This window comes from Nicotiana attenuata, chromosome 6 (assembly GCF_001879085.1).
Source record: "Nicotiana attenuata strain UT chromosome 6, NIATTr2, whole genome shotgun sequence".
Taxonomy (NCBI): domain Eukaryota; kingdom Viridiplantae; phylum Streptophyta; class Magnoliopsida; order Solanales; family Solanaceae; genus Nicotiana; species Nicotiana attenuata.
The window spans coordinates 22062764-22076547 of record NC_031994.1 but is presented as its reverse complement, the minus strand read 5'-3'; the positions used below and the strand labels follow the sequence as shown (position 1 = coordinate 22076547).

At 33.1% G+C, this 13784-nt stretch overlaps 2 protein-coding genes across 2 annotated transcripts; one reads left to right on the top strand and one right to left on the bottom strand.

Annotated features, from left to right (window-relative positions):
* On the top strand, positions 281–4998 carry LOC109227686 (beta-galactosidase 7-like). The gene is made up of 17 exons (XM_019392884.1): positions 281–445; positions 672–767; positions 874–986; positions 1092–1158; positions 1255–1347; positions 1466–1615; positions 1840–1925; positions 2037–2145; positions 2229–2316; positions 2405–2525; positions 2668–2827; positions 3078–3286; positions 3407–3510; positions 3601–3710; positions 3827–4048; positions 4576–4793; positions 4887–4998. Exons 1-17 carry the CDS (start codon positions 281–283, stop codon positions 4996–4998), a joined length of 2223 nt encoding a protein of 740 aa, XP_019248429.1.
* LOC109227685 (vacuolar cation/proton exchanger 3-like) lies at positions 5281–11354 on the bottom strand (the record flags this gene model as incomplete). Its single annotated transcript, XM_019392883.1, has 12 exons — positions 5281–5667; positions 6077–6173; positions 6550–6666; positions 7024–7077; positions 7158–7274; positions 7621–7755; positions 7976–8188; positions 8311–8507; positions 9334–9362; positions 9740–9807; positions 9898–10161; positions 11307–11354. Coding segments are annotated over 12 exons (1368 nt in total), but the record flags the coding sequence as incomplete, so codon positions are not given.

Here is a 13784-nt window from a genome sequence, read left to right as displayed (position 1 = left end):
AAACAAAATCTACAAAATAAATTAGCCAAGAAATTACACGAAATACCCAATTAGAATAAAAAGAGATAGAGAATAATGGAAGAAAGTTGGCACTAAACTAGACTTCTATAGAAATTAACAACTAGAGCTTGAATAAAACACAATAAATTCACATTAAATAACAGATAGAATATAAAACAAAGTTTTCAACTAGGTCTCTAATTGCTCTACTACCATGTATTATAAATAGATGTCACTTCTAATAATTCTTTCTACGTTAGTTTCAACTTTAGGTGCAGCCATGGCTAAATACACAAATATTTTACTACTTTATGTAGTTCTTTTCGCTTCTTGTTTGATTTCTTTTGCTACTGAAGTCACGTATGATGATCGAGCTTTAAAAATTAATGGCGAAAGAAAAATTATATTGTCTGGTTCCATTCATTATCCTCGTAGCACTGCAGAGGTAAATCAAATATTTGTATCATATAATGTTATTTATTATGTTAATGTTTTCAATCAATCAACCATGTGTGATATGTCAATATTCTCAAATCAATTGAGGCATGTTATATTTTTTTTATTAAAACGTAACGATTTTTTTTTTTCAGACGATGGTAGTGAATCAAAAAGCAAAATTTAAAAGGCGAAAGACTTACTTTAATTTTAAATGTTTTTTGTATATTTTTTAGATGTGGCCATCTTTGATCAAGAAAGCTAAGGAGGGAGGTCTTGATGCAGTTGAGACTTATGTTTTTTGGAATGCTCATGAGCCTGTATATCGTCAGGTTTGTATTTATAATATTTAATTAGCCAATTTTTTTGGATAATGATTTTCTTTATTCTGTCTAATTGATTTTTTTTTCTTTGTTTATATTTTTTTAAAATAATTAGTATGATTTCTCGGGCAACTTGGATCTTGTAAAGTTTATGAAATTAATACAAAATGAAGGACTTTATGCCATATTGAGAATTGGTCCATACGTTTGTGCTGAATGGAATTACGGGTAATTATTATATTTAATCATGTGATTTGATATTTTAAGTTAATTTTCATTTTTAACGTTCTTTTATTTATTTATTTATTTATCTATTTTTGTTTTTTCTTCCAGAGGATTTCCAGTTTGGTTAAACAACATACAAAATATGACTGTTAGGACCAACAATCCTCCGTTTATGGTAAGTATTATTTTTGGTCTACATTTAATTCAAAATTAAACTAACTTTATTTTTCTCAAACCGAATACTTATTTTTTCTTTTAATTTGATTTATAGTATGAGATGAAGACTTTTGTCAGCAAGATTGTTGACATGATGAAAAAAGAAAATCTTTTTGCTTCTCAAGGTGGACCAATTATACTCTCTCAGGTATGTTTTATATCTCTTTTATTAGTTTTAAAAATTAAAATATTAATTCGTGATATTTGAAGTGAAATTTACAATTTCCTTTCCTTTTTTTTTGGTTTGTTAATTGTGATAAAATTAGATTGAAAACGAATATGGCAATTGGAAAGTTGAATCTGAATATGGAAATGATGGGAAAATATATATTCAAGAGTGTGCAAAATTTGCTGTCTCTCTTAATATTGGTGTCCCTTGGATCATGTGTCAACAAGATGATGCTCCAGACCCCATGGTTAGTTTTTTTTTTTAATTTTAATTTTAATTTTTTTTATTTTCCACTTGATATCATACATGTATTGGGACTTGACTAAATCTCGGATTCGCGTCGGAAAGTCTTGCATTGGAGGAAAAATTCCCTCCAATGCGCGACTCTATACACAGGGTTATTCTAATTCAACTCGATTGTTTTATATTATTGTTTAATAATTTTGCCTTTTATTATTTTGAAAATTGCAGATCAATACAGCAAACGGTTATTATGCTGATAACTTTTATCCTAAACGCAAAATTCCCAAGATGTGGACCGAGAATTGGACTGGCTGGTAAGTTAAATTAATTTATAAAATTTAATTTAATATACACATGGTTTTTTCTTTTAAATAAAAATTACTGATTATTAAATATGTGATTACTTTTATTTTGGTTTAAACAAGGTTTAAAGACTGGAATAATGGTAGAGATCCTCATAGAACTGCTGAAGATGTTGCATTTGCTGTTGCTCGTTTTTTCCAAAAAGGTGGCACATTGCAGAATTATTATATGGTTAGTAAATAATTCATGTTGGGTTTGATTCTTTGCTTTGTCTATTATTTAAAATTAATTATTTTAATTTTTTTTCTTTGTAGTATCATGGTGGAACTAACTTTGGCCGTGTAGCTGGAGGACCTTATATTACCACAACTTATGATTATGATGCACCCCTTAATGAATATGGTAATAATTATTATTAAATTATTTATTTATTTATTATAATGCATGACTATTTAATGGGTAATTCTAATTATTGCTCAAAATATTTTAGGACAACTAAACCAGCCTAAATATGGACATCTCAAGGAACTTCATGAAATACTTAAATCAGTTGAGAAACTTCTCACATATGGCAATGCAACACAAAAAGCTTATGGTGATGATGATTGGCAGTATACGGTTAGTATACATACATATACATTTTCCGTTTTATTTTCTTCTTTTATATATATTCTTAAAATTTAATCGGTAATGATTTATGTTCGATTTACTAATTAATTACTAATTATTTTTTTAATATGGTCTTGTCCAGAGTACTGTGTATGAATACCAAGGCTCAAGGGTATGTTTCTTAGCCAATGCAAATGACAAAAATGATCGGATATTCAATTTTGAAGGCAAAAACTACACTGTTCCTGCTTGGTCAGTTAGTATTCTTCCTGATTGTGTCAATGTCAAATATAATACAGCAAAGGTATGTCATATAATTCTCACTTATATAATTTAAATTTTACAAAAATATATAATGAGATCTTTATATAGTATTCACTATTTACTTTTCTTAGCTAGTATACATAGCTCATACACTGATTACACACAGTTATATACATATTATACATGAATTATATATATTATATATATCTGCCAACTATTTTTAGTTTAAGCGGTTGGATGAGTTGCATTTAGGGTAATTCTTCTTATTTTTTTGCTCATTTTTTTCATAGGTTAATGTTCCAAAAAAGGTCATGGTGAGAAAACCAAACAATGCTGACAATCCCAATGGCTTAAATTGGAGTTGGAGAGCTGAGAAACCTTCACATCTTAAGCCTTCTTTTATTAACATTAAAAAGAAAGGTGTTTTATATGCCAATCAACTTCTTGACCAAAAAATTGTGGCAAATGATACTAGCGACTATTTATGGTACATGACAAGGTAATATTTTTCTCTTTTTCTTTCTTTGATAATTTCTACGTTTACCTTTATTTCTATTTTCTAATTTAATCATCTGGTATCCGTAACCACTGGTCCGACTAATTTAATTGATTTTTGTAGTGTGGATATCAAAGAATCTGATCCACTTTATGGTGGTGAAGCTGTTCTTGAAGTTCATACTGATGCACATGTTCTTTATGCATTTTTCAATGGCAAGCATATTGGTATGTATTATAAATAATAATTGTTTTAAGATGTAGGTTTATTTTATTATGGTTTGGTTTAATTTTATTTAAATTTCTATTATATTTTAGGGACTAAATGGGCGAAAGATGGAAAGTATAGTTTTGACTTTCAGCAACTTTTGAAGATCAAACCTGGAAAGAACACATTATCTCTCCTTAGTGTCACTGTTGGATTTCCAGTAAGCACTAATTTTTTAGATAATTTATAATTTATTTTACCTTTTTGGATTTTTTTTACTAACTATTTTACACTCAATTTTTTTTTTTTTTTTTTTTTTTTTTGGTTTTGCTTTAGAATTATGGAGCCTACCTTGACAAGGTGAAGAACGGAATTCTTGGTCCAGTTGTGTTGAAATCACCAAGTGGTGTTGTGAAAGATTTAACAAATAACCAATGGGAATACAAGATTGGTTTAGAAGGACTTGAAAGAAAGCTTTGGGAAGATGAAGATTACATGCATAGAAATTGGAAACCAGCTCAAACTCTCCAAACAAACAGAATGTTTGTATGGTATAAGGTACTATTTTTTTTTTTTTTGTTACTATTTTATAAGATGCAAGTTACAATGACGGAGACATAATTTTCACTAAAAGGATTCAATATATATATATATATATATAAATTTGATATATATATTTTCCGGCGAACCCCTACCGCCCCCTATAGCTCCGCCCCTGTGCATCTATTAGAAGGACCTGTCTGTCCTTAAGAAATTTTTTCTTCTTTTCGAGTTTTTTTTTTCTCAAAAATGTGTTTGTCCACAAAATTTTGCAAATTTTTGAAATTTTTTCAAAAATAACCACTTTTTCCAAATTAAAAAAAAAAAAAAATCCTCTCACAAAACTGCAACATTTTTTCAAGTGAAATGCATGTCCACACAATTTCGAATTCCAAATATCATTTTTCAACTTAACTCCAAGTACTACTTTTTTTCAAAAATTACAATTTTTATGTCGCCTACTAAGTAGGCTGTGGAAAATTATGGATTTTTTTTTAGAGTCTTGTTTCCATTTTTATTAATTTGTATTTTATTTTATGGGGCAGACAACATTCAAGACTCCATCTGGTGATGATCCTGTTGTGTTGGATATGATGGGATTAGGAAAAGGTACAGCTTGGGTAAATGGAAATAATATTGGTAGATATTGGCTAACTTCTTATGATTTTGAGAAAGTGAATGGCTGTAGTAGTTCATGTGATTATCGTGGTAATTATCATCCTGAGAAATGTGCAACTAATTGTGGACAACCTACTCAACGCTGGTATGTTATATACTTCTAATTTTCTTAACCTAAAGTTTAATTATTATATATTATATATTATATTTTAATTTTTGGTCACTTTTTTTTTTGTAGGTATCATGTACCAAGATCTTTCTTGCGTAAGAGTGACAACAATTTGGTTATATTTGAGGAGTTTGGTGGTCACCCTGCAAAAGTAAATGTTCAAACAGTTTCACAAGAGTAGTGTCAAAGACTAGCCAAGACTTATCATGGATGATAATTTATCCAATTAATAAGCTCATAGTTTCTTTTTTTTACTTAGTTATCTAGCATATAGTATGATTTCCTAGATTAGATATAGATAAAGTTTAGCAAGATTAGAGAAACTTTGGATCTTTATTTACGTCATACCATAATATTTATATCTCGTTGTTAGCTATTTATGCACTTCGAAAACCAATATTGAATATTATCATATTCAATCCTTCTTGAATATTAAATTTATGCACTTATTCGCACGGACTGCTTACACCAAATTGTACCTATTAACCATGGTTAAGAGATTTATCTAAGTGAATTAATTACACACAATGTTTCTTTTGGCACTATTAGGCAACATCATATGATATTGTCCAACATGAATAATAAGCTCACAATAAACAAAAATAATACTACATCCTATTTTTAGCAATACACAATAACTATCAAAACTGCAAGATACTAGTCTACTAAACAAATGGGGGAAAAACTGATCAACCAGCTTGAGCTATAGCAGCAGATGAATATATTCTTATCAAAATCACTGCTTAATGTTTCCAAAATGACGGCTCTTCATCTCATGCAACTCTTCATAGGCCCTTCAGCTTTAGCATGAAATCACTCATTTAACCATTTTGTTTTCTGGGCTTGTCCTCTGCAAAGTCAGTTACGACACATTGGATTATGATGAACAGATTTTAGACGGATCCAGGATTTTAACTTTATGGGACGGTCGAGTTTGAAATTCTACCATAGTCCATTTGATTTATTTGGTTTGAAATCCTTATTTGTACTAATTCAGTGGATTTTGTAACACATACAGGATCTAAGTTAGAGCTACGGGGTTCAAATGAAATGAGGTGCAGCCAGTGCGAGCGCACCTACTGCTGTGTATGTGCGCGTGTGTGTTTGGTTTTGCTTTCACTAAATAAGAAAGCAATGCATACTAGAATAGCAATGCTAATATATCATCTACACTAAAGAGATATAGGAAAGTGTAAATGCGATACAGATGACAAGCTACCATATAAAAATTGCACAAAGAGAGAGAGAGGGAAACTTACGTATAGACTCTGGATCTATATGTACAAAGAAACTTGCAGCAACTATAAGATAGCAGAGAAGGAGCATCAGCCCTTTAAAGTAATTAGAATTTCCGTCCTGTAAAAAAAAGGATATCGTTTTACTGCAAGGATGCAGCATGGTAATAGGATAAGATAAATGTAAATTCCAACCATTGCGCTCAAGTATAGCCAGGCCGTAGCAAGACTTGCGACAATGTTAACCAATTAACCATTCTTTAACAAGATAAGATATGGTCACTCTAGACATTTAGTCGTCAAGAAATTTGCACGGAACAACGTTAAATATTAAATTCTCCACCAACATTTCTTTGAAGATGAATGGCCAACAACAACTAAGCCTAAGTCCCAAACAAGTTGGGGTCGGCTATATGAATCTTCAATGACCACGTACTTCCCATATAAACTCATCTCAGGCCAGAAAGGGAAATTTTAATAAAAATATGATAGCATACCTGCAGCATGAATGCTACAACAAGGACAGTCATTAGAAGTGTGGCTGTTTCAAACATTTGGAAGTCCAAGTTCATAGGACACCCTATTATCCATCCAACTACAACAGAGAATGGGATCTGCACCAAAAGAACAGATGAAAACAAGCATAAATTACCAAGGAGAAAAAAGATAGCAACCAAAACAAAAACACGTGTAATATCTTTATCCTTTTTTTCCTTTTTCACTTGGCAGTTGACATGGCAAAATTGGGAATAAAAAATGTGTTTACTTGACAATAAAAAGGGGGTAAGCCAGGAAGCAACAAAAGTTTTGTATTTCTTGAAATAAAAAATTGAAAAAAAGTGAGGTGTAAAGTAACTGCAAAGCTATGGCGATACATATACCTTGATTACATAGATCAGAAATAACTTACTGCCTAAAGTTTCTCATTGGTGCAAATCACGAAACAGGAACTCTTTAAATAAAGTACCTACCCCAAACATGGCTATCTGTGTTGATGAGCCTATTGCCACTCCCAAAGATATGTCCTGCACAGCCACAAATTAGTAAATGAGGAATGGTGATTGTAAATCATTAGCTTTGTAACAGAGAAAGGCGAAGAAAGTACAAGCTTGTCTTTGACAGCAAACATGACAGCTCCGGCATGCTCAGCAGCGTTTCCGACAATCGGGAGCAGTATCACACTTATAAATGCTACAGGAATATTCATTGCAATGGATGCCCCCTGAAAACATTGTCATGTTTATTGGATGAGGGACTCAAAGAACCAAAAGGGAAAGGAAAAAAAGAAGGCCACATTTTCGTATGTAACATACTGAACTGAAAAGTAGAGGAGGGTCTGCACACAGTTTTTTTTTTTTTTTTTTTTTTGATAGATACATTAAAAAAGGACCTTTTCTTTGTTGTGAGTTATGATAAAGAAATACCTGGATCATTTCAATCATACAAATCTATAGCAGTAACCAGTAAGTTGTAAAGGAACAAGGAGAAAAAGAAATTTTTAATTATATTTAAAGGATACAAAATTGCAAAATCGAAAAAGATAAGAAAGCCTAATAGGATGGACTTACCTCTATGGTATTGACTAGGTACTCTGATAAGACTGCTATCCATAGTGTCATAACAGAGAGCCATAGAATCGAGCCCCATTTTGATATCTCGGGAGCTTCTTCATTATCTAAACTCCCATCAATCTGATCCTCTTCCTGAAATTGTACTATACTCAGAGGAAAATTTGGAGCAAACTCATGAAGTAAGAATGGACGCAAAAGGAGGATATAACGGAGATAGGATTTTTAATTTTTCCAATCGGAGATGAACTTAGTATAACCATACAAAAAGAAAGGATTAACACATAACACCAAATTATGTATGTAGGATAGCAACATTTATTAAAAACCGTACTGGACAATGAAGAACCCCAACCTCAGCCATTGGCATGTAAAGATTCTTTTGGTTTGTCAGTTGAAAAAATAGATATGCCCCATATGCTACAAGCATAATGCAGCTGCTAAATCTGGAAAGAGCCAACACTGACTTCCCAAAATGCACTTCAGTGTGCGTAACGTGGAGGACAGCAGGGAACAGCAAGCACATAACTGCCATTAAAAGCAACCCTGAATTCATCACTGCAGTTCCCTAACAAAGAGAATTTGGAAAAGATCCAATTATCCTAGTGTTATCCATTGATCATGATGCAACTCGAACAAAACTATTATCGATTTTGGTGTATACAAAGCTCATAGTAAAAAAACTATTACCTTGTTGAAAACCTGCTCCTTATTAGAATGAACAATGCCACCACCAAAAAATGCACATCCAAGGACTAGTAAAGTATTGGACAGAATGGAGCCCAATAGTGATTGCTGCACCACACGAATCATGCCACTTTTCAGAGCATACATTGAAATTATTAACTCTGTTGCATTTCCAAAGGTTGCATTTAAAAGTCCTCCCACTGCGAAAGTTTTAACTGAGAATTAATCGAGATGATATTGGCTAAATGCTGTGCAGCTACATAAACCATGGGAACGTTTGCTAGAAACAGTATACTTGATATACTACAAGTTTGAAAACATCTGCAACATGTACAGCAGATCTATATCTAAGAAATCCAAAATTATCAGGTAATTTAAGTAACGATGTTCAGAAGGCAACATTAAGATAGTAGCTTTAGAAAATTTAAAATGAAATATAACGGCTGCACATTTGTTTTAACTAGGAGCAGAAAAGAAGATACTAGTAATTTTGCAGGAAGCTAATGCTTTAAGTCAAATAGTTGGTGAAGACAGCTACTGGAAATAGTGCTACTTAGATAGTAGATGAAGGGTATGTAATCACTTGGTACAGGAGACAGGTCAATAGATCCTGAGATTATGTGGAGTATTAACTGAATGCAAGAAACGCTGCCTGTGAGAGCTTGCCATTGCTCGTCTCAGCTCTCAAGCCCAGATAAAGGAGGGGGATTGCAGTAGGATGGTGGCCAGCATAAAAGTAGTTATCCAATTCATGATGAATCCTCGAAATACAGATATCGTTGGGACATGCTCTCCTAGGCACACATTACATAGATAATGCCGAAAGACAATTAATAGGTGAAAAGCAATGGATGATACAAAAAACATCATGTTCTTATACATCATATACTAAAAAAATGGAGATGAGTGATGTTTGCTGTTTCCTTTTATGCATCTCTAATAGAATTATAACCATAAAGAGACAAAACGACCATGAATTAGTTATACAAAACATACATGCATATCGACTAGTAAAGACAAGACTACCTGTAGGTCCAGTATAAAAAGCCAGCTGCCTATACAAAGAATGAAACCAAACACAAATTAGTTACTTCTTGGAAAATGTATAACAGTATTAAAAGCTTGTAGAGAAAAACAAGTCAGTAGCCTTCAGCTTATGTTCCAAATACAATGTCTAATGCTAACATTGGAACAGAGAAAGGATCAGAAAGCTATTGTCTTTTTAAATTATGTAGACATCAAAAGATGGACATATATAAGTTTAAATGTTGCCTAGCTCAAAAGAACTTCCATTTCACAGTTAAAAACTAAGCCTGAGGCTCAACATGTCAAGAAATGCTGGCATGCATTTGGCAATTATACATTTAGTTCCCTCTGATCCTTATTGATTTGCTCATGCAACATCTTGTAGACATTGGTTGTAGAGAATTACTCTGTGGCCCAACCTAAACGCTCCGCAAGGGGAATGATGCCTGACAAGCTAAGTATGAAGATCCATCCCTGAAATATTCAACAACAAGAAAAAATGTCACATGAGCTCGTATAAAGATCACAAAATTTTTGTGGTCTGAAAACAGTTTGACAACTCACGTGATGATCAGTTAACTCATCGACAAGTATGGCTAAAGGGCCACAAGGTACAAGTATGTTTAACTTGCTGGAGAAAAAAACAATCTGAATGTTCCTTTTTATGCTATTCAATATACTTTTACGACTGTCATCATCTGCCTCGACATCATAAGAAGATCTTTGAGGAGCGGCCCCCAAAGAAGATGTCTTTCTATCAAAATGCTCAGATCTGACAAGGTCCTCATCCTCAAGCTGAAGTACTGCTCTTCCCTCTGATGATCCCATCTGTATAACCAGTATCACTTCATTAGATGTGATGATGGACACATTTTATTCCCTTCAAGATATTTTCATGCATTCAGAGACCATCATAAATATGCAGAAAGACAAAGTTTTTGATAGGCATGAAACTCAATCATCTCTTAAAATATATAATCTATTACCTTCATTGATAATAGCCAAAAATCTCGTGCGTATGTTAGCCCTTTTACAAATCATCTCTCATACAATAGAACCTGCCTTGTTTATCTTTGATGAAATGGGCGGAATAGCTCAACAACAACAACAGTGTAGTCCCTTAAGTGGGGTCTGGGAAGGGTAGTGTATACACAGACCTTACCCCTACCTCGTGGAGGTAGAGAGGCTTTTTCCCATAGACATGGGCGGAATAGCTCCAATGCCAAAAATGTTCACAATGTTCAGTAGCTTAAGAGTGCAAGGGAAAAACTGACAAGATTTGTTATTAAATGTTTTGGTCACCTCTCTTAGATCTTAAAAGAATTTGTTAGCCACCTGCTGTTAAACTTACCCAGTGATATGCAGCGCCTAGATTAGAAAGATGGGAATCTAATCACCTGATAAGGGAAATAAGCAATGATTCCTCATACATTCAATTCTAACCAACAATTGTCTACTAGTATTTCATTTTCTTAAGTGCATTTCTTCTCTTGCATAATCATTTCTTCATTCACTATTATAGCCATCCAGTGCCTGAAACCCACTGGATGACTACTCCGTAGTCGCACCAGATAGGCCCACTAAGGGTAAAATTCTTTCTACGAGGAGAATCTACTTTTACACGGGTTCAAACTCGAGACATCTGGTAAAGGATTGGAAGGATGACCAGAGACGAATCTAGGAAATGAATATTATGATTCCGAGTTCCAAATTCTACCACATCCCATTTGATTTCCTTAGTTTAAATTATATATTTGTATTTGTTTAGTAGATTTTTTAATTGATATACATGGTCTGAGCCAAAGTTGTTGGTTCGAATGAACCTATAAGTTATGATCTACATCCGGCATTAGAGGGATCACAATCATCCCACTATACTCCTAAGTGTGATGCCATATAACTAATGCATTAGAATTTAGAAGGAATGTGTTATATGGAAATGTAACTACAAACGGAGAAGGAAAGAAACTCACTTCAAGATGGGACTTCGCTCCTGGAAAATGCGAATTATCATCCACTAATTAATGGTTCTTTTCTACATGGAAAAGAGGAAATTTTAATTTTCCATCAACACCGCAATGAGCATAATAACAAACCAAAACTTAAAACAAGAACACACATTTCTGGGAATTAATTGCAATATTTTGGAGAATTTCCTGAATATGTGTTTGCACATCAAAGGATCAATAAATTCCTAGAAAAAAAAAGCGTAAATGAACGCACCTGATGAGAGTCAACAACTGCTGCTAGAAAACTCAGTTCGTGGCATGCATGTCTTCTTTTTGAGGAGATTTTCAGAGCATTGAAATTGCATATTTCTTTAAAAAAATCTTTCTTTTTCTTTCTTTCCTTTTATTTATTTTTTCGAATTTTGTTTTAATTTCTTAGTAAGATCTCTCTTTTGTCCTTAGTTACTTGCTTGGCGTAATTTGCGGTGTGAAGTACGTAGTGAGAAAATGGGGCGGTTGGTATAGAGGTATTGGAAATTAAATCAAAATTAATTACTATTCTTACATCGTCTAGGATTTGGTATTTACTAGTTTATTTAATTTATGTCTAATTAGGATTCATAACCAAAATCATGTAGGAATAGGTTTTCTAGATTCTGGTCAAATTTGGTTTTGTAGTATTATAATTAGGGGTGCTATTACATATTTTCTATTGTAGAAAAGTAACTACGATGTAGAGAGATTCAAGAGTTTATGAGTTGTGGAAAAGCCTCCTACCAAGTTCTCTCCCTAGTTTAATAAATTTCTTCTATATAGCTTTTGCTGAATTTTTTGCTTGTGCCTAAATTATTCTTCGGGGTAGTTCAATCCTTCAAATTGGTATCAGAGCTTGTGTGAGATTCTGTCAAAGCCTGTGTGAGATCCTGTCAGAGCCGGTAGGAGATCCAAAAAAATAGATACTCTATTACCTAATTGTCCTGTTTTTGTATTTGATGGCAAGAGTAATTTTGAAACTTGGTATCAACAGATGAAGAAGTTTTTAAGGATATTGGATTATGGTCCACCATTGATGAAGGATTTGAGGAACCCGTAGAAGGCACAACGTTGACGAGTGATGCAGCTACGCAATTTGAGAAGAAGAGACATTTAGATTATAAGGCACGCTACTATCTCGCCATTAAGGTCAAATTGCATGTATCTAAAAAGTATTTGCATGCAAAGTCATCAAAGGAGGCTTGGACAATCTTGGTGAAGTCATATCGAAAAATTGCTGGCATAAAAAAGGAGAAACTACAAGAGTTTAGGAGTCAATTTGAGTTGGCTCGTATGAAACCAACAGAGTCCGTTAAAGAATTCATTGCAAGGATTAATGAAATAGTCAATGGTCTAAGGACCAATGGAGAAGTATTGGAAGAAGTTAAAATTATTGAGAAAATATTGCAGTCTCTCAGTTTAAAGTTTAACAACAAGAAAGTTATTCTTGAGGCTACCAAAGATCTTAACACTCTCATACTTGATGATTTAATAGGCGAATTGGTGACATATGAGAGATCACTGAATCAACAAAAAGATGAGACATTAGAGGAGGCGTCACAAGAAAAGGATTATCAATCAAACGAAAAAGAAGACACATCAAAGATGACGAAAATAAATCAAGAAGGCTAAAATTCAGAAACAGAGGAGAAAAGAAGAGAAGGTACATGTAATTTATGTTGTGATAGAAATTCCATTGAAAGCGAAGAGAAGTCAAATAATGTCCAAATTGATCTGCCAAAAATTTCTCCGGTTGTTAAAAGGAAGATTTGGTTGCAAGGGACGTTCGTCCAAAAGAGGTTGGTGTTTCACCTGAAAAGTTATTTGATAGTATTGAAGATGAACCTATTAACGAAAAAAGCAAGATGGTTCATCAAGAGAAAGTCTCTGATGATCTACACAAGATTGAGGCAAAAATATCTTGGGATCCAGAACTACAACACATGATTATAGATATTGAAGATAAAATAAATTTTATACCATTGTTCGAGATTACATGTTTCAAGGAGTAAGGCGATATATCTATTGGTGGCATTACTCTACAACCTATAGAATGTTCAATTGGAGTTGAATGGGTATACAAGTCCAACTATAAGGCAACTGGAGAAGTAGATGGTTTCAAAGTAAAGGAAAATTATATTGATGATATTTTGAATGGATTTACCATGAGTAAAGACAAATCATATATGAGCAATATGTAAACGCTACTGTGTTAAAACACAAAATCAGAAAGACTGTTAGAAGAAAAAACTGGAAAAACAGTAAAGTATAAAAGATATTCCAAGTCCACAATTTGCTTGTGCGTCCTTAAGGAATTTTAATCCCCTCACACGTTGTCAAGGTAATGGATTAAATCCTCCCACGATGAAACGGAATAAACCTTCCTGCAACAGTGGCAATACAAACTGCAGGATACCAACGAACTCAAAGAACGGAGCAAAATCACACTTACGAATTTAGAAGAGATTC

Excerpts from the sequence above, each read along its gene's own strand:
- LOC109227686 (XM_019392884.1), top strand. The coding sequence starts at position 281 with ATGGCTAAATACACAAATATTTTACTACTTTATGTAGTTCTTTTCGCT. Across the intron at positions 2,146-2,228 it reads CATTGCAGAATTATTATATG|TATCATGGTGGAACTAACTT; the intron begins GTTAGTAAATAA and ends TTTTCTTTGTAG. Across the intron at positions 4,794-4,886 it reads GGACAACCTACTCAACGCTG|GTATCATGTACCAAGATCTT; the intron begins GTATGTTATATA and ends TTTTTTTTGTAG.